The sequence below is a fragment of the Gossypium arboreum genome, chromosome 11 (genome assembly GCF_025698485.1).
Source record: "Gossypium arboreum isolate Shixiya-1 chromosome 11, ASM2569848v2, whole genome shotgun sequence".
In the NCBI taxonomy this organism is placed as follows: Eukaryota; Viridiplantae; Streptophyta; class Magnoliopsida; order Malvales; family Malvaceae; genus Gossypium; species Gossypium arboreum.
Genome location: NC_069080.1, coordinates 3,717,443 through 3,741,749, shown reverse-complemented (window position 1 = coordinate 3,741,749; position 24,307 = coordinate 3,717,443). Strand labels below are relative to the sequence as shown.

The 24,307-nt window shown below is 32.8% G+C and overlaps 2 protein-coding genes across 2 annotated transcripts; one reads left to right on the top strand and one right to left on the bottom strand.

Annotated features, from left to right (window-relative positions):
* Nucleotides 1–7,074: 7,074 nt before the first annotated feature.
* On the top strand, nucleotides 7,075–12,590 carry LOC108479288 (auxin response factor 2B-like). Its single transcript, XM_053021574.1, has 15 exons — nucleotides 7,075–7,956; nucleotides 8,084–8,205; nucleotides 8,327–8,422; nucleotides 8,517–8,573; nucleotides 8,668–8,823; nucleotides 8,916–9,000; nucleotides 9,191–9,281; nucleotides 9,379–9,543; nucleotides 9,716–9,835; nucleotides 9,965–10,040; nucleotides 10,120–10,291; nucleotides 10,376–11,304; nucleotides 11,387–11,577; nucleotides 11,661–11,831; nucleotides 11,931–12,590. The coding sequence occupies exons 1-15, from the start codon at nucleotides 7,812–7,814 to the stop codon at nucleotides 11,962–11,964; spliced, it is 2,610 nt and encodes an 869-aa protein (XP_052877534.1). The 5' UTR covers nucleotides 7,075–7,811; the 3' UTR covers nucleotides 11,965–12,590.
* A 1,613-nt stretch (nucleotides 12,591–14,203) lies between these two features.
* Nucleotides 14,204–17,084, bottom strand: LOC108479974 (transcription factor ICE1-like). The gene is made up of 4 exons (XM_017782854.2): nucleotides 15,678–17,084; nucleotides 15,003–15,227; nucleotides 14,720–14,890; nucleotides 14,204–14,499 (listed from the first exon to the last, which is right to left on the bottom strand). The coding sequence occupies exons 1-4, from the start codon at nucleotides 16,857–16,859 to the stop codon at nucleotides 14,416–14,418; spliced, it is 1,662 nt and encodes a 553-aa protein (XP_017638343.1). The 5' UTR covers nucleotides 16,860–17,084; the 3' UTR covers nucleotides 14,204–14,415.
* Nucleotides 17,085–24,307: the final 7,223 nt, after the last annotated feature.

Below are 24,307 nucleotides of genomic sequence, written 5' to 3'. Positions count from 1 at the left end.
AAGAGGTTGTGGTAAATGAATTTCTCTGCCCTGCACTGTTTTCTAATTAATGTGTTTGAATTTTGTTGTTGTGTTCGGAATTTGCTGATTTTAGCCCATAAATAGAAGAAAAAACAACATCAAAGGTGACAACTTATCCCAATCAAAGAGCATCTCCTTCTGCATACCAAGTTTGGTTTAGAATATACCGAGCATCTCTTAAGTCTAAGTCCATGTCGTTTTACGTTGTTGTTGAGAATTCCTAGCGAACGGCTCTTTGTCGTTTTGACTCATTCCTTGAAAACGACTTCACATTTTTCTTATAACCAAGTTGCCAACCCCATAAAATAAAAATAAAAAAGAAGCCACACGTTGAAAATTTTGTAATCCATTTTTGAATGCAAAAATAAGTATATGCTTATATTGACCAACGATATGTTATTGCATGCATTGATTTAATGGGTGCTCGTTTTTTATTAATTTAATATGTGATGCATATTTTTAAAACTATGATAGAAAATTATTTATTAATTGTTTATGAAATTCAAAAGTTTTTATGATGATATTTATGAGACGCATATCATTTAGTGACATCAGTTCCAATTTTTACAACGATATAATTGAGAAAAATAATTACAAATTTTAATTTAAGATTAATGTAGGACATGTAAAATAAAAATAAAAATAAAGAAGAATACAAGACAGCAGGCACAACTGAATTTGTGGAAAGTGATTTATATTAAAATTTCGTGGGTGACTAATTAATTAATTAAAACATTATTTTTGATTGGTGGAATAAAATAAAATTAGTTTAGTTAAGACAAAAGAGTAGTCGTCCGTTCCCTTTTTCCTAACAAAAGTGTCCATTTCCAAAAGCTTTAATTAAAGTGTTATCAGATAAGGGGTGCCCAACTCCCCCTCCAAATGCCTTTAATTTCTTTCTTTATTAAAGTATTATCCTAAACCCAATGTTGATGTGCCACCCTCCCTTCCATGATTATCTCTTTAATTATTTCTTAATCAAAAGATTAGTCTCTTCTTTTCTCTCTGTCTCTCTGTCCCCCACTCCCTATACAATAATTCCTCTCTCTTTTTTTAATTTTTTTTTAATTCAGTAAAACTTGTTATTTGATGTTAAAAGAAATTATAATTATGTTCAAAATTAGGGTTTATATAAAATAAAAATAACGTGAATAACAGTTTTAATGACGTAATCTCGTAACAAGAAACAATCCGATCCTCCACTTAACAACAAGTCACGCAACCAGCGTGATAAGACGCAACCAATTCTTTAACTCAGTTAAGAAATCGTCCAAAGCTATTTCTGGCATTTAATGGAGAAACCCACGTGTCCCCTGAAACTGACATCCGTAACGCGTGGCATGCGAACATTGCTCCTCCGTCAGCTTCTTACAGACTTTAAACTGCATACAATTCCCATTTCAGATCCGCTATAACACATCCAAAATAGAAAAATGTAAAGTCCAAAAACCGTAATCCAATCCGTTTCAAGTCCGTAACCGCTGTTGGCCCTACATCTGATGACGTGGCAATCAATCATATTTTACAAACAGTAAAGAAAATCATTGGAATATTAACATATTATTATTTTACGTTCTTTAAAAATATTTCTCAAGATAATTTTTATATTATCATCCGCATATTAAACAATAACTATATAATATTTATATAAAAGTTAAAACAAATAAATTAAAGGGGGTAAAAGAATAATGATGTCACTTGTTCATGTTCTCGTGTATTTATTCGAGTAATACAGGCAGAGGTAGGTGTGTCTCAGTGAAAAAAAAATATTGCCTTTTAATTTAAACACACTGGGGCGTGTTCGCATCAAAAGGGTGCCTACAGCAAGCTAACACCATTTTTTTAAAAATCAGTTTAATTGGTTTAAACATATAATATATGGATTAAAAAGTAATAATGATAAGATTAGGGGAGGAAAAGGTGTTTGGTCCATGAGTTAGGGGTCAAGGCGAAAGAGAAGAGGGGATTAAAGGATTGTCCAAAGATACTAAGCAAAGGGGGACAGTGGTTATGTGGGCCCCACTCTCTGATTACTGTAAACTTAATAGGAAACATTGTTGTGGGCCCCTTTCTCTGATTCGAACTCATTGCCATGCCCTTTCTTTTGCATTATTATTATTATTATTATTATTATTATTTACAACACACACAAGAATAATATAAATACTTTAATATTGAAATTATCAGATTAATGATTGATTTAATCGCATCAATCTAATTAATTGAATTCAGAATATTTACACTAATTTCAGCTATTTAAAATGATTTTTAATAAATTTTTTAGTTTTTAATGAATTCAACTAATTTTTGTTGATTCATTCTTCTATATTATACATGCTTTGGTCTTAAAAATTAAAGTGAATGATAATCATTAGTTTTAAGGGAGAGATTCACTTGAATAACGTATTGAGAGTGGTAAGTCCTGTTTTGCGTCTGCATGCCTGCCTCCCTGCTCTGCTACAGCTACCAGATACACGTCCGGTCCAATTCACCGACGCTGATGTTTCACTCCACCTGACACAATTTTTTAAATTTTTTATTTTACCTATTTTTAGTTTTGTTACATTTCTAAAAATCTTGACATATATTATACTTATTATTTATTTATTGAAATAAATACTTGTGGTGTGAGGGCAAGTCATAATTACACTTGCAGAGGTGAGAAGTCCACATTATTCTAACCATTTGAGTGGGCAAGGGTCATTTATGTAATTCCACACCATGGGTTAGAAAATTCGGAGCTATTGACTTCGTCGCAAAAGGCAAACGTTCTGATTGGGTGCTCAGATCCAAGTGGGTGTGAATTTTTACTCCTAATTTTATATTGAATTTATTTTTTTTTATTCTTCATATTTGTTTTATTGTTAATGTTGAGATTTAATATTACTCTTTTTATTAATATTGGATAAAGTTTCAATTATGCAAATTTAAATTTAAATTCAATATGAAATTCAAATATTTAGTATTATATATTATTATTTAAACTTTTGAATAAGTTAATATTATGAGTTAATCAAGTAGTAATTTAATTGAGAGAAAATTAATATATATGAAATACGCGTATAATAGATTCGTAAACAAGTTTTTTACTACTAAACCAAGAATCATTCTTGAGTAACTTTAAGCTCATCCACATCATATATATATAGATAATGTGATTGATCGAGTTAGTGTAACAAGTCAATTTATTATTTAATTTTTATAATTAGATTTTTAATATTGAATTTTCTATTTATCACTGGTAAAATTTTGATGTGCTATCAAAATTATATTGCTATAATAAACAATTTAAGCACATTTAATATTCTTAATATGATGTACTTGCCTATTTAAAATTCCTATTATTTAGTTTCAAGACTTACATTTTTAGTGTTTATTGTGTTTTTTCTTACAAATATGCCTAGAACTAGGCAAAACTCCTTCCCAAACTTTAGATAAGAGGATAAACTTATTTCAGCCCGTTTAAACTCACATCCTCCTACTGATTGAGTCTTAACACGATTGGCAGTACATTATTGCCAATGTAGGAGGACGTGGGCTCAAGTTTGAAAGGGGCTATGAGTAGTTTTAAGTATTAAATAAAAAAAACAGATGTGATCAGAACTTATAACAATATTATTTAAAAAAAAAACTCACGTACTTCTACACATATAATAATACCAATACTAACTGAGTTAATATTCAGTCAACTATTATATGTTACTTTTAAATACACGCTTATATTTTAAATAGTGATTTTATACACATATACATGTGATAAATTTTAGTATTTCCTTATTTATAATGATTTAATTCTAATCATAAAGATATTTTAACCGATTTAATCAATATATTTTTCTTATTTTTATAAAAATTCAATTTATTTCATGAATAAAACAACAATTAATAATAAAGAAAAAAAATGTGGTATTAAAATAAAAGTTTTTCACACAGATGGTATTTCAGAAAATGTATGTACATCTTTCTTTTTACATTTAAAATGATTTTTTTATAAATTTTATTTAATTTATTTTCATAAACACAGCAAAAATTATTATTACTAGTATAGGAAGCGAGTGAAAATCACAGTTTTACTGTAGTAAATTCAAAATCGTTTCTTGCAATTGCAAATTACTGTAATTGAACAATATATTTTGTTTGTAAATAATTTGTCGGACAAAGATTCCACCATTTGCTGCTTTAGACAATACACGTGGGTCCCATTACGCTGACACTTTGCGCTTACACGTGACTTGTCCGTTCAATTTCTCGTTCCGTCTACTTAATTAACTGCTACTATTATCTTGACAAATAATAATAGTAACTATTATAAAATTTCGAACTTCTCGTGACAAATGTACAATGTTGATAAATGGCAATTTTTTAAATGAAGAAACTAATCGCCATTAATTAAATTATGACACGTGAATATTAAAATTATATTTATAAAAAATAAGTATGATTTTTAAAATGATAAAATAATGAGTTTGAAAGTTATAGTATCTCGTGTGAATAAAAACAACAACTTAAAAATAATACAATTTTGTTTTGGAAACTAAAGTTATTTTAATAGTTTATATCCGATTAATTTATGACACGAATTTATAATATAATAATTAAAATTTTTATCATGTATTTATATGTATGAAAATCACATATTTAGAAGGTGGGAGAAGATATTTTATGTTAAATAATTTTAGATATTTATTTAAAAACTAAATAAAAATATGAAAAAAACTATCAAAATAATAATCGTAAAGTTCAATGGCAGAGCCAGAAAATTTCTTTTGGGGTTAAAATTAAATTATATATTTTTACGATAGTAAAATATAATTTCAATATTTTAATAGACTATATATTTATAATTTTTAAAAGATTAAATTATTTTTTATTATTTTGGGGCTAAAGTGTAATTTTACTATTACAAATTTAAAATTTTATAAATTACAAAGGGCTTAAGTAAAAATTTTCCATTTTAGGGGGTCAGGCCCTACTAGCTCCCCTTGGCTCTGCCATTGTGTAAGTCGATTTAGTTAGCTCAATTGGCATGAGCATTGTTCCCGATATAAGAGGATGTGGGTTCAAGCCAGGTCTTTGGCAGGCCGTAACCCTCCTAAAATGAAAAACTTTATGTTTAGGCCTTTTAAACTTTTTAAAATTTTAAATTAATAAAGGTAAAATTACACATTGACCCTTTCTAAATTGATAAAAATTTGATTTAATTCTTTAAAAATTATAAAGATATAGACTATTAAAATAGTGAAATTACATTTTTACTATTGTAAAAATTACAACTTAATTTCACCTCTAAAATTTTTTTTCAAGCTTCGCCCCTGGTTCTAGTGCGTTGAAGCGCATTATCCTCCTATTTATGGGTTAGAAAAAGGATTATGAGTAGTTTTAGGCATTGTATCAAAAAGATCATATATGATCAAAAATTATAATAAAATTATTCAAATAATAATAATCATGTAACAAAAAGATGTATTACTCATAATATAATAATATATTTATCATTCATTACAACTTTGATGAATTAAGGGAGGATAGTCTCCAATCCAATTAGATTCAGACAAGGAGAATGGCTTGTTGATAACATTGACGACTGCGGTGTTGAAGCCCCAGCTATGTAGGCATCGTGGACCCTGGGATTTGTCAAAGTAGTTGCACCCAACACAAAAATATCATCATCATCTTGGATAATAGTATCAAGAGATCAAGTCAAAGGTTGCACCAAAATTAATCAAGGCAAAGGAGGTTTCTTGTTAATTCTACAAATTGATGCATTTGCAGTCTTCTTTATCATGTCGACCATGCTGCTGTGGGAAAAAGCTCTTGTTTTCTTTACAAGGAAGCTCCATGGACATCATTCCCATGATTCCTAATAGCCCAGATTATCACTACAAAAGTTTCCAGTGCTGCCAATAAATGGTTATTTATTATATGGATTTTTTATTAGAATGTAATTCTAGTATAAAAAATATTGGGTAAATTTAAAAATAACCACTTTTTTTTACCTCATATTACATCTTAGTCATTAATATTTAAAATATTACGTTTTAGTCACTCGCGTTATTGTTTTGTTAAGAAGTGGTCACTCTTCCGTTAAACTCCGTTACCTCTCTAACGGTGGTCCTGCGCTACAGTCCAAATGGATTTTAAGTGCTAACTTGGATGTTCTACTTGGTAGTCCAAAATTAAATTTATTTAATTTAAAATCTATTTTCATCCTAGTAACAAGACATCCAAGTTAACATTTAAAACCTATTTGGACTGTCATGTAGTATTATTAGGGAGGTAATGGAGTTTAATGGTAGAATGACTACTTCGTAACAAAACGATAACGTAAGTGACTAAAACGTAAAATTTCAAACAAAACAACTAAAATGTAATATAAGGCAAACAAAAATAACTATATTTATAGTTTACCCAAAAAAAATTGGCAGAATGGTATATTTTATACCAAAAAAAACTTTAACTTAAGAGATTTCAAAATTCTCTGTGAAATATAACATATTCCTTAGATCTTAATTTTCCAAAAATGGAGATTACTTTTTAAGATAATAAAAATAGAAAGGATATATTTGAATAATTCGAAAATTATAGAGACTAGGGCAGAATTACACCAAAGTTAAAAAATAAAAAAAATAGGGTGGTGAAGTAAATGACAGATAAGAAATGAAAAAAAGGTGATAAGATATCATATGATTAATATTTCAAGGAGCGAGATATTTTGTACAAAAATCTCATTCACAAGGTGCGCACAGTGAGAGAAAAAGGCAAGAATGCAAAACTTTGCTAAGATACACCGGGTGGTGTTAACTACGCACACTCAGCCCTACCTGAAACCACAGTAGCCTTAGCCTTTTTATTTTTTTGCTATTATCTTTCTTAACCTATTTTCAGTTCACATCCATCCAAACCTGCCCGTTAATAGCACGACAAACCCCATTTCCCCTCCCGTAAAAACAGACCAACCTTTTCCCACCCCCACTAACGTCAAGACAAACGCCGTTACTTGCCAACTATTGACGGAAACACAACGGAAAGCCGCCTTTATTTAATTAACCCCTTTTTAATAGAAAATTTAATTATATTTTAAATCTGCCTGCCCCTCCCCCTAGTACTATCTGGTCCCCTCGATTCCTACCTCCCCTGATAAGTCCACCGGATGTAGCCGGTACGACAACTGGTAATCGGACGGGTTAATGCCGGTTGACGGTTTTTCAGTGGGTTAAAATCTTACCTTGGTTTATATCATTCCCATTTTCCTTCCACGGTTTTGACTCACCCTTGGTTAAGTCTTCTCGACCCCTCATCCCGACACAGACAGACAGACACGAGAAAAAAAAAACAACAAACAGAGAGAAAGAGATAAGGGGGAAAAAGTTTTTTTTTTTTTGGTGTTTACGAGCTCTAATTTTTCATCTGTTGCTTCTGCTGCAATTGATGTAAGGTGGAAGAGAAGAAGATAGAGAGGCTGTGGTGTGTTTGTTTGCAGAAGGGGAAGTGAAAACGACTTTAGATAGATTAAAAAAAAGTGGATTTTGATTGATTGGATGCGTGAATCGAGAAGATTGTTGATAAACTGTGAGAAGTATAGGTTTGGTGTTCTAATTTCGTTAGGTTTTCTTTGAAGTCTCGGAGAGATAGTTGATTTTCTGTGGAAAAAGGGAAGCTTTGGTTATTGATGTTTGAACCGCTGGTAGATTTGAGTGGGATTTTAGATTAGGGCTTTTTTAGTATAGATTTGAGGAGTTTGAGAGTGTAGCAGATGTGAGATTTGAGCTAAAAGATTTTTTCTTGAAGAAATGACTACGTCGGAGATATCGATAAAAGGAAATTGTGTCAACGGAAGAGGAGATAGTTTTTCTTCCGGTTATACTGAGCCACGAGATACTAGGAACACCATGGAAGGGCAGAACGGTCATTCCGCTCGTACAGCTGCCGTCAGAGGTATAAACTTTAACCCCTTTTTCTTCTCACTTCCGTTTCTGGTTTTCCTTTCTCCATTATTGTTGATCTCGAGTTATCTATATTTTCCTGTCGTTTTAATGTTCTTCTGGTTTCGTTTTGTATGTAGAAACCGTAGACCCCGAAAGGGCGCTGTATACGGAGCTATGGCATGCATGTGCTGGACCTCTGGTGACGGTCCCTCGCGAAGGAGAGCGCGTGTTCTACTTTCCTCAAGGTCACATAGAACAGGTTTCGTTTCTACTTTCTCTCTCCCATTTTCTTCTCCCTCAAAGTCACATTGAGAAATTAACGTCCATTGCGGGTGAGTTTTTTAATTTGCTTTATTAACTTTGAGTCCCTGGGGCGTCAGGTGGAGGCGTCTACTCATCAGGTATCAGAACAGCAGATGCCGGTGTATGACCTTCCACCAAAGATCCTTTGTCGTGTGATTAACGTACAATTAAAGGTAACCTTGCTCCTCTATTATAGCGATTTTCTATTTTTTTCCCGAGTTTTGTTTTACGAATGGGAAGAATAACTTTTTCTTGTTAATTCTATAGGCTGAACCGGATACTGATGAGGTTTTTGCTCAAGTGACTTTGCTTCCTGAACATACTGTAAGCTTTGGTCCTTTTTTTCCTGTATTTTGTTGCCTTATTGTAGGATTTGTGTTTCTAATGTTGTGTTCTTTGCTTTGTCTAATGTTTCTAGCAAGATGAGAACATGGTGGACAAGGAGCCTCCCATTCTTGAACCCCCACGGTTCCAAGTGCATTCGTTTTGCAAAACCCTGACTGCTTCAGATACGAGTACCCATGGTGGATTTTCAGTGCTCAGGCGGCATGCTGATGAATGTCTTCCACCACTGGTTTGTGTCTGTCGGCCATTGATGTCTGGTTCCTTTTTTTCTTTCCTGTATTTTAACTTGGTTTTGATCCATCTGGGCTTGTTCATTAACAGGATATGTCGCTGCAACCTCCAACACAGGAGCTGGTTTCTAAGGATTTGCATGGAAATGAGTGGCGATTCCGGCATATCTTCAGGGGTAATACTTCAAGCCAATTGGTTATCATGCTTATAGATAATGCACAGTGGAGCTGTTCCACTGAGTTCCGTTATAAAATGTCCTTTACTAGTACTGGTCATAATTTTTTGTCGCTTAGTTTTCTTCAATTTATCTCTTGTTGAGGTAAAACCGGTTTAATTTACAATTTGATTAAACTGGATACTACCAGGTCAGCCACGAAGACACTTGCTTCAAAGCGGTTGGAGTGTTTTTGTTAGCTCCAAGAAGCTTGTTGCTGGGGATGCATTTATATTTTTAAGGTTTGCCTGCTTGTTTTGTGCTATGAATTGGGTTTTACTATTGAATTATTTGCTGGAGCTTCAGGATTTATATGCCTAATTGACTTGTATTATGTAGAGGCGAGAATGGAGAATTGCGCGTTGGTGTACGGCGAGCATTGAGACAGCAGGGCAATGTTCCTTCATCGGTTATATCAAGTCATAGCATGCATCTTGGTGTGCTAGCGACAGCATGGCATGCCTACACTACCAGAACCATATTCACTGTGTATTACAAACCCAGGTTTGTAGATCAAGCTTCCATTTTGACATGCAGTGTAAATTTTTCATGCGTGATATTCTGAACTTCTCAAAATAGATTACTGGGTGATACAACTTCAATTGTGACATTTCTGTTTTGATAGAGGAATTTATTGTTGTTTCTTGTATTTGACCTTTTCAATTTTCTGTTACAGAACAAGTCCAGCTGAGTTCATTGTTCCATTTAATCAGTACATGGAGTCTGTAAAGAACAATTACTCAATAGGGATGAGGTTCAAAATGAGATTTGAAGGTGAAGAAGCTCCTGAACAGAGGTACAACTCATGTTCTTCTTTTCTGGCTACATGAAAACTATCTCATTCATGAAATTTCTACTAAGGGTAAAGTTTCCAACTCGATATGTGAACAAGTTGAGATAATGTGTTTTAATATTTTGTATTCAGGTTTACTGGAACAATAGTTGGAATCGAAGATGCTGATCCAAAGAGGTGGCAGGGTTCCAAATGGAGATGCCTGAAGGTAGAATTATTTAATCTTATCAAGTTTTGGTAGGTTTTGCTATGCAAATTTTTTAACAGTGTTCAAATTTCTCTTATAGGTGCGATGGGATGAAACGTCTACAATACCTCGTCCCGAGAGAGTTTCTCCTTGGAAAATTGAACATGCTTTGTCTCCTCCTGCCCTTAATCCCCTTCCAATGCCCCGGCCAAAAAGGCCTCGAACTAATGCTGTATCTTCATCCCCTGATTCCTCTGTACTTACTAGGGAAGGTAGGTGATGTGTTTGAAATTGTATTTTAGTTTTCACGGAACCAGCTTGTCTGGAAAGATGTATTAACCAAGTTCATCATTCAGGTTCTTCCAAAGTTACTGTAGACCCTTTGCCGGCCAGTTCATTTTCAAGGGTCTTGCAAGGTCAAGAATTCTCGACCTTGAGAGGCACATTTGCTGAGAGTAATGATTCTGACACTGCTGATAGGTCAGTGATGTGGCCACCTTCAATAGATGATGAGAAGATTGATGTAGCTCATGGTGAAAGAAAATTTGGGTCAGAGAATTGGATGCCCTCTAGGAGGCATGAACCAACTTACACAGATTTGCTCTCAGGTTTTGGGTCGAATGCTGATACATCACGTGGATATTATCCATCCGTTGTTGATCAAACTTCAGTAGCTGGTAATTCGGGGAAAAAACAATTACTAGATCAAGAAGGGAAGCTTGGCGCTTGGTCCCTCCTGCCATCTGGTCTCTCACTCAAGTTGTCTGACAGTAGTACAGACCCTCCTTTGCAAGGTTCGGATGTGCCTTATCAGGCACGGGGAAATGGTAGATTTTGTGGTTTTGGTGACTACCCTATACTTGAAGGTCGTAGGATTGAATGCACACGTGGTAATTGGTTGATGCCTCCCCCATCCACTTCTTGTTATGATAATTCAGTCCATTCAAGAGATTTAATGCCGAAAACATCATTGGTTCAAGAGCATAAGAATGGAAAATCTAGAGAAGGAAACTGCAAGCTCTTTGGTATTCCTCTCATAAGTATCTCTAGCGCTTCAGGGCCTGCAGTCTCCCATATTAGTGCTTTCGCCAAGCCTGTAGGACATATGCAAGCTGCATTGCACCAAATTCATGCACTTAAATCTGATAAAAGGTCTGAAAATTCAAACGCCTCCCAGATGGCAGAGGATGTTTCTGCTTTTAATGAGCAGGAGAAAATGGGTCAGCCCCATGCACGGGAGTTTCAAAGCAAACCGTCTACTGCTTCAACTAGGAGTTGTACTAAGGTTCTTTCTCTTGTCTTTGATAGTTAAGCTTGCCGTTATGAAATCTGCGAAGGGACTTGCTCAAATTTCTTTTTATTTTCAGGTTCTTATGCAGGGGACTGCTCTTGGAAGGTCTGTGGACCTTACTAAGTTCAACAACTATGATGAGTTGATCGCTGAATTGGATCAATTATTTGAGTTTGGAGGTGAATTAATGGCCCCTCAAAAGAACTGGCTTGTTGTTTATACTGATGATGAGGGTGATATGATGCTTGTTGGCGATGATCCTTGGCAGTAAGATTTCTTGCATTATTCGATTTCATTTTAACTCGTTATAGATGATTTATACCTTTTTTCAATACTTGCTTGTGAATTAGGGAATTTTGTGCCATGGTCCGCAAGATTGGTATCTACACTAGGGAAGAGGTCCAGAAGATGAAGCCAGGGTCGTTGGGTTCAAAGTTTGAGGACATTCCAGTTCCTTCAGAGGGTACAGTTGCAAAAGAAGTAAACTGTCCATCAGCATCTAGTGCAAAGAATTGTTCAGGGTAACTCTCTAGGTGCGTATACCATATATTTTTTTATCATTTCAAAGGGTATTATATTACATAATGTGTAAAACCTCTGGCATTTTTTTGTTGTTTCAGATTTTTGATGGAGACATGGGGAGTGGCATGGTAAAATTTGTCCTGTTAAAATTGGTTTGCGAGTCTATTAGCATCAAGTTTGCCTCACAAATCGGAATCCAGATATAAGATGAGCACGACTGGTCTGATCCGATTTTGGATAATGTTGTGGCATCAATAGCGTATGTTGTTTTTTATTTTTATTTTTATTTTTATATATACATATAAATATGTATACCCGAATCTGAATTTCAAGCATGTGTACACCGGCCTTGCTTTTGCAACCCCCTCCTCCCCCACCCCCCTTCTCTTCTTCCTATGTACATATAGATGTTTCAACCCCTTTTTCTTCAAGCTGTGAATGTAAGTAGGGTTAATACAGCCACCTAATGTCTTTTCAATTAAAAGTAATACTTTTTTTTAAGTCATAAAAAAATTGGTGCATTTTCCGCACTGTATAGATAGTCATCGAAAATATTGTAATGCGGTTGCCAAGTAATGCTACTCTCTTATCTGCTTTTATAGCCAGATCCATTGTATTTTGTAAGTGAAGTCATTCCATTGTTGACTACGACGTTAACGGTGGAATTCCTATCTCGTTGACCAGTGGTGGCCGGTCGACTAGTGGGGTTGGGTTTTGAATAATCACACATGGCTTCTTACTTTCTCCTGCGAAAATAATTTGGTATCCTGTCAAAATTAAATTTTCCATGGTCTACTTTGACATAATAATATTTATCTAATCACTTTTACGAAACTGGGTGAATGAAGTGTACAGGGCAGCGCAGTGCAGTGCAGTTCTCCAGGTCTGATCAAATCACCAGACCCCCTGGGACCTAAAATAATAATACCGTCTTCACCTCAGTCGGCTATTTTTATATTTTTATAAATTATAGATATAATTAATATAATTTTGGGGACATTGATATAATTAAAATTTTTATTTTTACGTAAAATATTTGCTTTTATATGTAAAGCTAAAGGAATTGAAATATAAAATATATGATTTTTAAAAAAAAAAAAAGATTTTATCAGAATATGCTGTATCAGTGTCAAAACAAAAGTAAAAAGGCCAGATACGATCCTGACAACCTTACTATTCCTATACGCATGTTTTTGGTGAAGCAAAAGGAGTACAGATTTGGTAAGATGATGTCTTTTCCACCAAAAGTCAGTTCATGCATGCTGATGTTACTAACGAGAAAGTTGCGTTTGTTAAGGGATTTTTCTCATTTATATAAATTACCATTGCTTAAACAAAAACAGGGTTATACCAACCGACCAAATCTTACACTATCTTTACGGAAATAAAACCATGTTCATAACTTTGTTACTTAAAAAAAAAAAAGTACATCTTTCCTAGGGTCTTTTAAAGGTTGGACAGTGCAATCTTTAATGATCTCTCACATGCATTGTCTGATAAATAATATTCTCTCTTCTTAATTTTCCATTGGAAATATTACCAATTTTAATTTATTAGAACTGTTCAGCAAAAGCTAGCAGAAATCCCATGGCATAAACGCTAGCGCTGGAGGCTAACCATGCCGGAAAACGAAACCTTAAAGCACAAGGAAGAAACAAGGTGTGCATTAGAGGGACAACAGGCAGCCATAGCAGGAGTATCGATACTCCTATATGCAAGAGAGACCTCAAAACCCATTGGAAACCTTGAGATCATTTTTGGATTCAAAGAACCAAGCCTAAAACAGAACAATGGATCCAGCAATAAAAAACCCAAAACGAACTAAGTAACTAGAGCCCCCAAAAAGTTGAGGGATCTCTGCTAGCCCAAGTCCTTTCATAGCACTGAGATTTTTACACCCGAAGAAAAACTTGAAAAGGGACCAAGCACTTGAAATCAGGAACAAAGCTAGAACAATTTTATAGAAGGGTCGGATAAAATTTTAATTTTTTAAAGTTATTAAATTAATTTTTTATAATTTTAAGAGGCTGAAATGTAATTTTATCTTTATTAATTTAAAATTTTTAAAAAAATTAAAAACTTAAATGATAATTTTACATTTTAGGGAGGCCGGGCCTGACCATGCCCTTAGATTCGCCCGTCTGAAAATTAACACCTGAGTGAAAACCCAAAGTTGAGATGAAACTAATTCGAGCCTCGAATACGGTGCTCAAATTAAATCGGAAGTTAGAGCTTTATCCAAATCAAACTTGAATTTATTTACTTATCATGCAACACAGACCACCTTGCCCTGGTCATTATCGGGTGGGGGGGGGGGGGGGGGGACCAAACGCAGCAGTCATGAGAAGCTTATCCTAATAAAACCCAAAAATTCAGACAATAGAATTCTAAATTGCTGAAAAAAAGATGAGTATCTACCAAAAGTTCAGTTAATGGCGAGTTTCCCACCAGTTCAAATTAATTTAAAAGCTCTCATGTTGTTCTCTCACTACTATTGTCTTTTGATTTGTTTGGCACAATCGACTTGTAAACACTTGAAACAAAAGTGCAATTTGCTTGTTTGATAGAATTTGCTGAAGAACCCTAAATCATATTGTTGAAACCAGCTGAATCCAATAGTACAGCTTTGATCTGCTCAGGATGGATGTCTTGCCCTTCCTTGCATTGCTGAAAAATATGAACACATCAAATGAAAACGTGTCGGATAAGGGTAGTTCAAGTTTTTCAACATATGACAGTGGATGTCGGATACAGGTATTTTAAGAAAATGAAGAGTCAGAGGAGTAACATTGATTAAGCAGTACACGGTTCAGGCTTTTCCTTTGTTGCTTGACCTTAGCTTGTTTAAAAAGGAAATGAGAAAGTTTATGATGGTCAGAGATTGTACCTCAGCTCGAAAGATATCCATGGCGAAGCCATTAAAACAGCTAATGACCGCTTGTTGAATATCAAGCCCAAGGCTGTCCAAAGCCCTCATTGTTGAGAGCAAAAGGCCTGGTCTGCGCCCACAAAACATGTGGATGTTTACAGCTTTTCCTTCTCTCAGCCTTACTTCAACCTATATATACATCGAACTGAGCTCAAGTATGCTAGAAACAAGAATGAACTAAACATATACAATAGAAAGAAATCTGAATGCAACTTTTCAATCTAAAGAGATGAGTTTTTACCCTTGCTGGCTGCCCATTGGGACTCGGTAATGAACTAGGGCAAAGTTCATCCTTGATACGACAAGGCAAGGTAGCCGGAGTGGGAGTCAAAGGATGGAAACTGGTTGTAGGTGTGAGCGAAGAGGTACCAGGGTTCGACTCCAATTCGTTATGGAGATCATTGATCCTTTGCAGTAGTTCCTTCAGGTACTCAATGGCATCCCCAAGAATAGATGCTCTATCCATCTATTAGTACAAAGGATAATGTAAATCATACGACCATCAATTAACAGCAGAAACTTAGTATTACCGATTATCCCTTTCTATGGCCATATATCGTCAACATCAGTATCACGAATTTAAACAACCAAATAACTGATGAAAACTACTAAACGCCATGAATGATTCGAATGCAACGGAATGTAAAAAGCAAGGAGAATATAACAGCCTTCACTTACTGAAATGGGGTCCAAATAATTAAGTTGACATTTAAAACACTCTTACCAGACTCCATGTGAGAGACATTAATGCAACTTTCTCTTAAGCATTTGATACCATTCATTCACATAAAATGCAAAAAATGTAACACCATGAAAGCAAAACAATAAAGCTTAGCACATACACTCATAGACACAATAATTTATACTCTGCATTCACGAGATACAAACGAAAAGGAAAGTGAAGGGACATTCTTACTTTGCTAATCTTTGGAACAACTGACCGCAACATGTAAAGCCTATCATTGAGTTTCTTTCGACGGCGCCTCTCGGCCATTAAGTTTTTAGCAGGAAGACCTTTCCTTTTACCCTTTTGATCTCCTCCAGTAACAGTACTGTTTGCATTTGAGGTGTTCCCACCATTTTTAAGAGCTTCCTCAACTTTGTTATTCTCAGTGAACTCATCTGAATCATAATTCAAAGCTGACCCATCAATGCTTACATCTTCTAGTTCATCTCTGTTGTAAATTTTTTTCTTTTCATTCTCTTTGTTCATTTCTTTCTTCCCTTTATCCCCCTCAGTTCCACTGGGAGCATTAATGTTTCCTCCACTTAAAACCCCGTAATTCCCTCCATTATCAGCTAAATTCTTCCTCAAAGCAGCTCTTTTTTGGAACAGAGTTGGCTGTGCTCCCACTGAAGGGAAGCTATCCAATGGTCTTAGCAGCTTAGACCTATTTAGAAACAGAGGATTACCTGGATTCTCATTAAACCCTTGAAAACCGGCGAACCCACCACCGTTTTCCGTCAGCTGAACCACTCGAGAACCCGAGAATTGAGTCTCGGGGCAGGAATTAGCAGTGTCTAACTGATTACCAGGGCTTAAATCGGTGAAACCACCCAAAACCCCAGTATGTTCCCGGTTTAATAAAGCATTAGCATTTGTCGTTGCTTGGTTGTCAAGGAACCCAATTTCACCCAAATCAAACCCATGGTCTAAAGGGTTATTAGAAACAACATTAAGGAACGAAGATAAGCTTGGTTTTGGCTGCAAAAAGAACTGTACCTGAGATGGGTCAATATTGTTGAAAACAGAGGAAGATGGTGAACATGAAGAAGAAGAATCCACTGGTCGCTGCTGCTGCTGCTGATGATGATGATGATGCAGCAAGAGATTATCTTGATGGTCACCAAGATTTGGAGAAAACGAAAGTTCTCTAATATCATGATGGCTCGAAATACCATTGTTTGGAACGTACCAGTCATCATCTAACATGGATTTGAATGAAGATAAAGAAGAACCCATCATTTCTTTGTTCTCCATTATAACACTGTTGTTGTTGTTGTTGTTATTACCGTTGGTTCTGTTCCATGAAGATGAGTGTTCATCTTCTTTAGTACCTTCCATCCAAACCAAACCGCTATTCACCCTTGAAAGCATGCTTTTCTGGACAACTCTCGCTCCTGCATAAAAAAAAAAAAAACTTTTTTTTTCCTAAAATTGTCTTTCTTGGGAAAGTGAGAGAAGCAAAGCTGAGTTTGTTTTGTTGAGCGGTTACGGACTTAAATAAAGAGACAGCTTTGAAAGAGAGAGAAAGAGAGAGTGGAGAAGAAAGCTGCAGAAGGAAAAGGGCAAAAGCTTTTAGATTGAATCAACAAAAAATGGATTAAATAAATAAAATAATAGATTATGAATAATATAATTAAATATATAAGGTTATCTACATTCTCCAAATAGCAAAATGAATCCACTTTTTGTTGCCAAATATGTAAAATATATATATAAAAAAGGGTTCAGAAATTTTTACTCTTTTTGTACTCTGATTATAGTCAATTTATAAATTGTTTAATATTTATTAGTGATTCGTTTACATGCTAAAAGGACACCTTTTTTTTGTTTTTTATTAAAAATAAAAATGTAAGCTTTATTAACCGAAAAAGCGACCTTCCTTCTTTGGCTTTGTCGATGAAGACACTAGAAGCCTTAACGACCGTTTTGCAACTTTGAGTGTACCTTCTTTTTCGATTCCATAACTTATATTTAATTAAATCTTATAAGGAAATTTATTTATGATTTTTAAACTTTAAATTTTATAAGTGAGAATATTAAACTTGCTCGGAAATGGGATTTATGTGAAGATTGTAATTTTAAAAATTGGAAATATGTAAAGAAATATAATAATTATGTCAATGTCAGAAATAATTTGCATGGAAGGGCTCCCAAGCATCTCGTGATACCCTTCATTTCTTGATGATTTCACCTTCATATACACCCACCTCTGTCCCTTCTCACTTCTCTAGTCTTTTTCAGGTAATCTTTTTTTCTCAAATTTAAAGATAAAAACATAAAAATAAATATTTACTGTGGAGGGCCTACTGAATCTATAACCAAATATCACACAATGGACCAAATTTAAATGTAATAAAGGCTGTATCATGTAAGAGATACAAACCAAAGAGTAGCCTACCCTTGTTGTTTTGTGTATTTTGGGTCTATTATTAAGGATGACCAAAAAAATATCTGAAATCCATTGGTTTTCATCCCACCTGATTTTATAAGGGGTTTTTAAAAAATGGTTTTTTTTATATTATTAATATTCGAAGTTCATAATTGTCCTTTTCAATAATGTCGTCTCCAACGAAAACACGGATTTTAGTGTGGGATGAGTTTGTTTTAATATAATTCTCAAGGTTGGCTTCCTATTATATTTACTAAAATAATTTTTTTTTACATTTTATAAATATTATATTTTATCATAATTTATTGATTTTTTTATAAATTTATTTGATTTAATTTTATAAGAAAAACTAAATTAATATTGAAAATTTTGTTGATATAAGGTATCAATAAAAGATGGAGGAAGAGAAGGGCGATAACGAGAAAGACCAATTCATTTAGAGATACTCAGGATGAATGCTTGGTGTATTAGGGCTTTGTGAATGGAGAGTAGTCATCCTACAATGTTAATACCTTTGAGTAATTATAAATAAGTGTGGTTCCTACCCAACTATGTAACACCCTGAAAATTTCTACAATAAGATATTATCCTTAATATAGTAAAATAAGGAAATAAAGTCACAAGAACAGGAAAAATTGAGTTATGTCACTGGGAAGTATATTATGATATACTGATTTAAGAAAAGACTAAATTGTAAAAGTGAGAAAAGTTTATGGCCCAGGAGTAAATACTTAAAATTTGAGGGATTAAAATATAAATATGAAAAGTTGAAGGACTAATAGTGCAAATATTTTAAGGGTGGAATGATCTAGAAACCAAGGAAAATTGATGAATTAGGACCAAATTGAATAGGTGAAGAATTATGAGGGACTAAATTGCAATTTTACCAAATTAAGTGATGACTCAAGAATGAAAATTTAAAAGATCACTAAGGGCAAAATGGTCAATTGGAAGAGAGAGAAATCTAGAGACAATGATGATGTTGGAGATATTTTAGATAAATTAAATAAATAAATATTAGTTTATTAATACTTTAAATTAATTTTTAAATGATATTTTATTATTTTATTATTATTTTATTTAGTATATATAAGAAAAGAAAGATTAAGAATCATCATCTTTTCTTTCCCATGCAAACCAACGTGAGAGAGAGGAAGAAGAAAAGAAGTTTTCTTTCTTTACAATTTGGTCCTTCCACCAAAAATTCACCATTTTCACCTAGAAATCAAAAGAATTTCCATAGCTACTAAGAGAGAAAAATGTTAAGGAGACCATGAGGAGTTAGAATATCAATTTGGATTTAAGAAATAGAAGCTGGAGGAGAGAGAAAATCAAGTTAAAGATTAGTATCAATAGAACAAGGTAAGTACATCAAGATTTCAATATGTTTTTAAGTTTGTTATTATTGACAAAGCATGGAAATAATGTAATAGTAGAGTTTTCTTACATAAGGTCCTATATTCTTGATATGTTAGTGAAGAGAAAATAAGAAAAAGTGATGAGAAATGGTGTAGAAAAAGAAAATAAGGGTGTTATAACATGGTAATTAATATCTTGCACTAGAACAGTTTTGGACAGCAGTAGTAGTCTAACTTTGAAAAATCATCAAAAATTATATAAATCTAATTATAGGATGAATAAAATATGAAATTAAATCTTATTAAGTCTAGTTTCTTATAGAATAAACGATGTAAGCAATGGAATTGTAAATCATGAAATATGATTAATTTTGTGAGACAAGGTCAGAATGATTTTGGGTTCCCCTATTCTGACTTTTAAAAATCATAAAAAATTTTATAAAAATAATTATGGGCTTAAATTTATATATTTAGAATACTGAATGAGTCTATTTTCAAGAGAAACAAACGGGAGAATCATTCGAATTCTGTATGAGGAGATAATTAATTTTTAGTGAAGAAGGGTCACAACTGTTAGACAACAGAATAAGGATGAATTTAAAGAATAAATTGTACTTATTTGCTAAACCAAAAATTCTGAAAATTTTATAGAAAGAATATATATGAGTCTAGTTTCAGGGAAAATTAGAAGATCTTAATTTGGAGTTCTATATCTCTAGATATAAATAATTTAGTGATTATGATGCGATAAACAGCTTGAATATTTATAAAAGTAAATAATAAAATTATAAATAATGTTACTTACAAGTGTGTATATACATTAAGGATGTGGAATGGAGAGTATGAGGAGGACAAATATGTATGAATATTCATCTAGCATGGCTAATTTGCATATTTTAGGCTCAGGGACTAAATTGAATAAAAGTAAAACTTTATGGGCAATTTTGTAAAAATGTTAGAAATGACCAAATTGCATGAAATGGATTATTTTATTATTTAAATTATAATATTGAATGAAATTATTAATTTAGTTCAAGATCGAGGGAAAACATGTTTTAGGGATTAAATTGAAAAGAGTAGAAATTATGGAAAATTCTGATATTTTATAGAATTCATGGACTGTTATCAATATGTATGAGAATAATAGCTGGAAATAAGGATTAAATTGCAAGAATTTTATTTTCCTAACCCTAAAGATGAAATCGTTATTAATTAAAAGTTTAGGGGCAAAATGGTAATTTTGCCTAGAGCATTAATTAAGTGCATTAGAATATGAAATGAACGAAAATGATGATCAAATTTATTTATAAAGATCCGGACGACTCAAATATAAGACTTGATCATGGAAAAGAAAAGATATCGGATTAATGAAATTATAAACACAAACAAGTAATGAGGTAAGTTTGTGTAACTTGAATTATATTTTTAAATACTTGAAATATGTGGTTATATGATGAAAATATGATTTGAATGTTCAATTCATGATAATTGATGAAATATTGATAATACTCGATATAAATTGAAAATAAATCCCGGTTGAATGGAATGGAATTCGATGGATCATTGGAAAAGGAATTGACTGTAAAAAGGATCTAGCCCGGACGGGTGATCCTATTTTGATATAGCCCTCCCAAAAAATACGTGTAAAATGGATTTAGCCCGGATGGGTAATCCGAATTAGGGTCTGAATTTAGCCTGGACTGGTAATTGAGATCCAAGCTCATTAGAGTAATTGTCATTGCAGGGGATTTAGCCTGGATTGGTAATCCCGACAATACTCTATGAGTTTATATTACAGGGGATTTAGCCTGAATTGGTAATCCCGCTGTAAGGATGAGGTTCGCGGGAGTGTGCTTTCTGAAATGAAATGTGTAAGACCATGGTTGAAAGATACCATGGCAACATGATATGAAATGTGTAAGACCATGGTTGAAAGACACCATGGCAACATGATATGAAATGTGTAAGACCATGGTTGAAAGACACCATGGCAACAGGATATGAAATGTGTAAGACCATGGTTGAAAGATACCATGGCAACATGATATGAAATGTGTAAGACCATGGTTGAAAGACACCATGGCAACATGATATGAAATATGTAAGGCCATGGTTGAAAGACACCATGGCAACAGTATATAAAATGTGTAAGAACATGGTTGAAAGATACCATGGCAACCTGACAGAAAATAAGTAAGACCATAGTTGAAAGACACTATGGCATCATGTCAAAGATAAATAAGACCGTGGATGAGAGACGCGATGACATCTATTGAACAATTGATATTCAGGTAATATGTATCAGATGACGAATGGTTATATGAAATGGTTGTGTGAAATGTTTACAAGAACTGGTCATATGGAAATGTATGTACAAAATAGTTGTATGAAATAATTATGAAGATAGATAAACGAAATAAGAATAAGTACATGGAATATAATTTATGTTAAGTTTGATATAAACTTTACCGGAACAAATATACATAAAATAAATAAAAATGATGGAGCATGAAATATTGATATAGTGAAATGATTGATATATACTTATGAAGAAACGGTAAGAGAATGATATGTTTCATGATATGTACATATATGAATATCTTTGATATGTTGATACAAGGAAATTATGTAACTAAAGACAATTATTAAACTCAAGCGTGACATGTCGAGAAAATAAGTATATCAATGTTGAATTTATATGAAATATGTGCAAGTATACTAACAATGATGTTGTTTGACGCTTAGACAAGTGTCAAGCTATTGATTGAATGGTAACATGTTTAATTATAAGAAGCATTGAAATGGTAAGTACTTAAATGAAAATATTTAAGATTTTGCGAATTTTTTTATGATCCCAATTTAATTGCAGTTGGTTTTTAATGTATGTTTGGGGCTTCAAGGGCCCAATAGAGAGACGTTATGATTATTTTCAAAATATGAATAATAAATGACTTAGAATTATCTGAAAATGTTCAATAAACTCCGGTAATACCTCGTACCTATTCCGGCAATGGCTACGGGTAGGGGGTGTTACAAACTATGCCATTAAGTGGGCCTTATGTGGCCTAATGAAGGGTCCAATCGGATTCAAATTGAGGTACGGATATAACAACAGTCCCCCAATCGAGAGGTAGGTTATAAAGTGATCATGCCTTAAGACCATCCATAAGTTATTCTCACGAGTAGCTGTTTATAGATAAATTAGTGAGTGACAATTTGAAACGGTTCACCCTTACAAGAAGATTTATTCCTGATGAAGGGAAAGTATGGGGAAGTGCTTTCATTTTAAAATTCTCAAAAACTTCAATTTGTAGTTTAATGGGAGGCATAGTGATTCCTGAGTGCTCCTTTCTTCAAGAAAAGCATATTCATTAATAACAAATGATTTAATGGTCTCAACGGGTGATTAGATGGTCATTTCTTATGCGTGATAAGAGGTACGTGGATAATCAACCATTAAATGACATTCTAGATAATATAAATTGAAAGGTCACTTGTGGGTGTCTTTTAGATCAACTCTCATATTGTCATGTACCACAATCAGAATATTATAAAATTTAGAACAAAACAATGAGTAGTTATAGGCGAAAATTAGATCAGGTCAAGGTGAGTCAACTCTATACAAAATTTGAAACATTTTAAACTTATCAACAACTATAAAAATCATACACATGAAATATTGTAGCTTGGCATGTCGATGTGCATAGCTTAATGTTTTTATCATTTTGTTTTTATCATTTTATTGTTGTCATGTGTCTCTTTTTAAAATATTTATTATTTTAATATTTTATTGTTAACATTTAATATTGCTTGTGAAATCTTAAAACTCTAATGTATCTGTATATTAATCCTATATATATTTAATTGAAAAATATTTTATTTAAAGAAATTAAATGATGTTTTAAAATAATTGGATTGTATATTGACTTGGGGATCAATTTAAGATACAAATCCAATTAAAGGTTTTTAAAAATAAAATTATATAAATATTTATTTTATTATTTTAGAAAAATTATTTTATTTTAAGGGATAAATATTAAATTTATACATACACATTGACAAATGAAATTTGAACTGTGATTCATATGTATTCATGAAACTTTGATTTTGATTTTATAGTACACATGTAAAGAAATGAACACATACATTTTTTCATATTAGATTAATAGAACTGTTTGTGTATGCAATATATCAACGTAAAATAATGTTAATTCGATAATATTGTTAGTAATTTGTAAAAATAGAATCGAATAAAAATTTTATATATATAATTATAGAAAATTAAAATTCATGTATGACTTTACACATTAACTTAAAATCATATATAATTTTAATATTTATCCCTAATTTTAAATGATGTATTTAAATACTTCAACTCCATATCTTCTTACTTGATTCACTTGCACAATATTTGTATATTTTAAAATTATTTATGTAAAAGAATTGATCCATATACAGGTTAATTTAAAATATATATACCTACTCTCACATAATAATAAAATTCTATGTTCATAATAAATAAAAATTGAATTATTTTAAATAAAATTTAGTTTAAAATTGATTTATATTATTATTTAAATAAATAAATTATTAAGAAATTTGAAAATCCCCAACAAAGAGGAGAGCTAATGCTAATTTTTATAAATTTTGATATATATTATAGAAATACATTTATAATTAATATATATCTAAAACATTCATATATTATATCATGGCGAAAAGAATATTATCTATCAAATATTTACATAAAACTTAAATAAGTTACCAATAAATGTTGGGTGCGAATTTTGAAGACGATATTGTTTGGAAATATAACTAGAAACCTAAACATAAAATTAAAAAAGAAGAATTAAATTTAATGAGCTGCAGCGAGGGTGGCTGGCATTGGGTTTGGTTAGTGAATGAAGGAGTAGGAGTGTGTGTTTAATATTTCTTGACCAAGCCCGTGAACTTTTGGGTTGTGGATATATTGCAAAAACCAATTTGCCCTTCAATCGGCCTTTACTTTTACCCAAATCTTTGGCCTTCAATAATTTTGCATACAAGTTGCCAGAATGATTGAGTTCAATATT

What these genes read in the sequence shown, in the direction of transcription:
- LOC108479288 (XM_053021574.1), top strand. Translation starts at nt 7,812, where the DNA reads ATGACTACGTCGGAGATATCGATAAAAGGAAATTGTGTCAACGGAAGA. An exon ending in GAAGAAGCTCCTGAACAGAG is followed by an intron (nt 9,836 to 9,964) that starts GTACAACTCATG and finishes TTTTGTATTCAG; the next exon opens with GTTTACTGGAACAATAGTTG. An exon ending in CTCTGTACTTACTAGGGAAG is followed by an intron (nt 10,292 to 10,375) that starts GTAGGTGATGTG and finishes TTCATCATTCAG; the next exon opens with GTTCTTCCAAAGTTACTGTA.
- LOC108479974 (XM_017782854.2), bottom strand. Translation starts at nt 16,859, where the DNA reads ATGCTTTCAAGGGTGAATAGCGGTTTGGTTTGGATGGAAGGTACTAAA. An exon ending in TTGTTCCAAAGATTAGCAAA is followed by an intron (nt 15,228 to 15,677) that starts GTAAGAATGTCC and finishes TTGTACTAATAG; the next exon opens with ATGGATAGAGCATCTATTCT. An exon ending in CCAATGGGCAGCCAGCAAGG is followed by an intron (nt 14,891 to 15,002) that starts GTAAAAACTCAT and finishes ATGTATATATAG; the next exon opens with GTTGAAGTAAGGCTGAGAGA.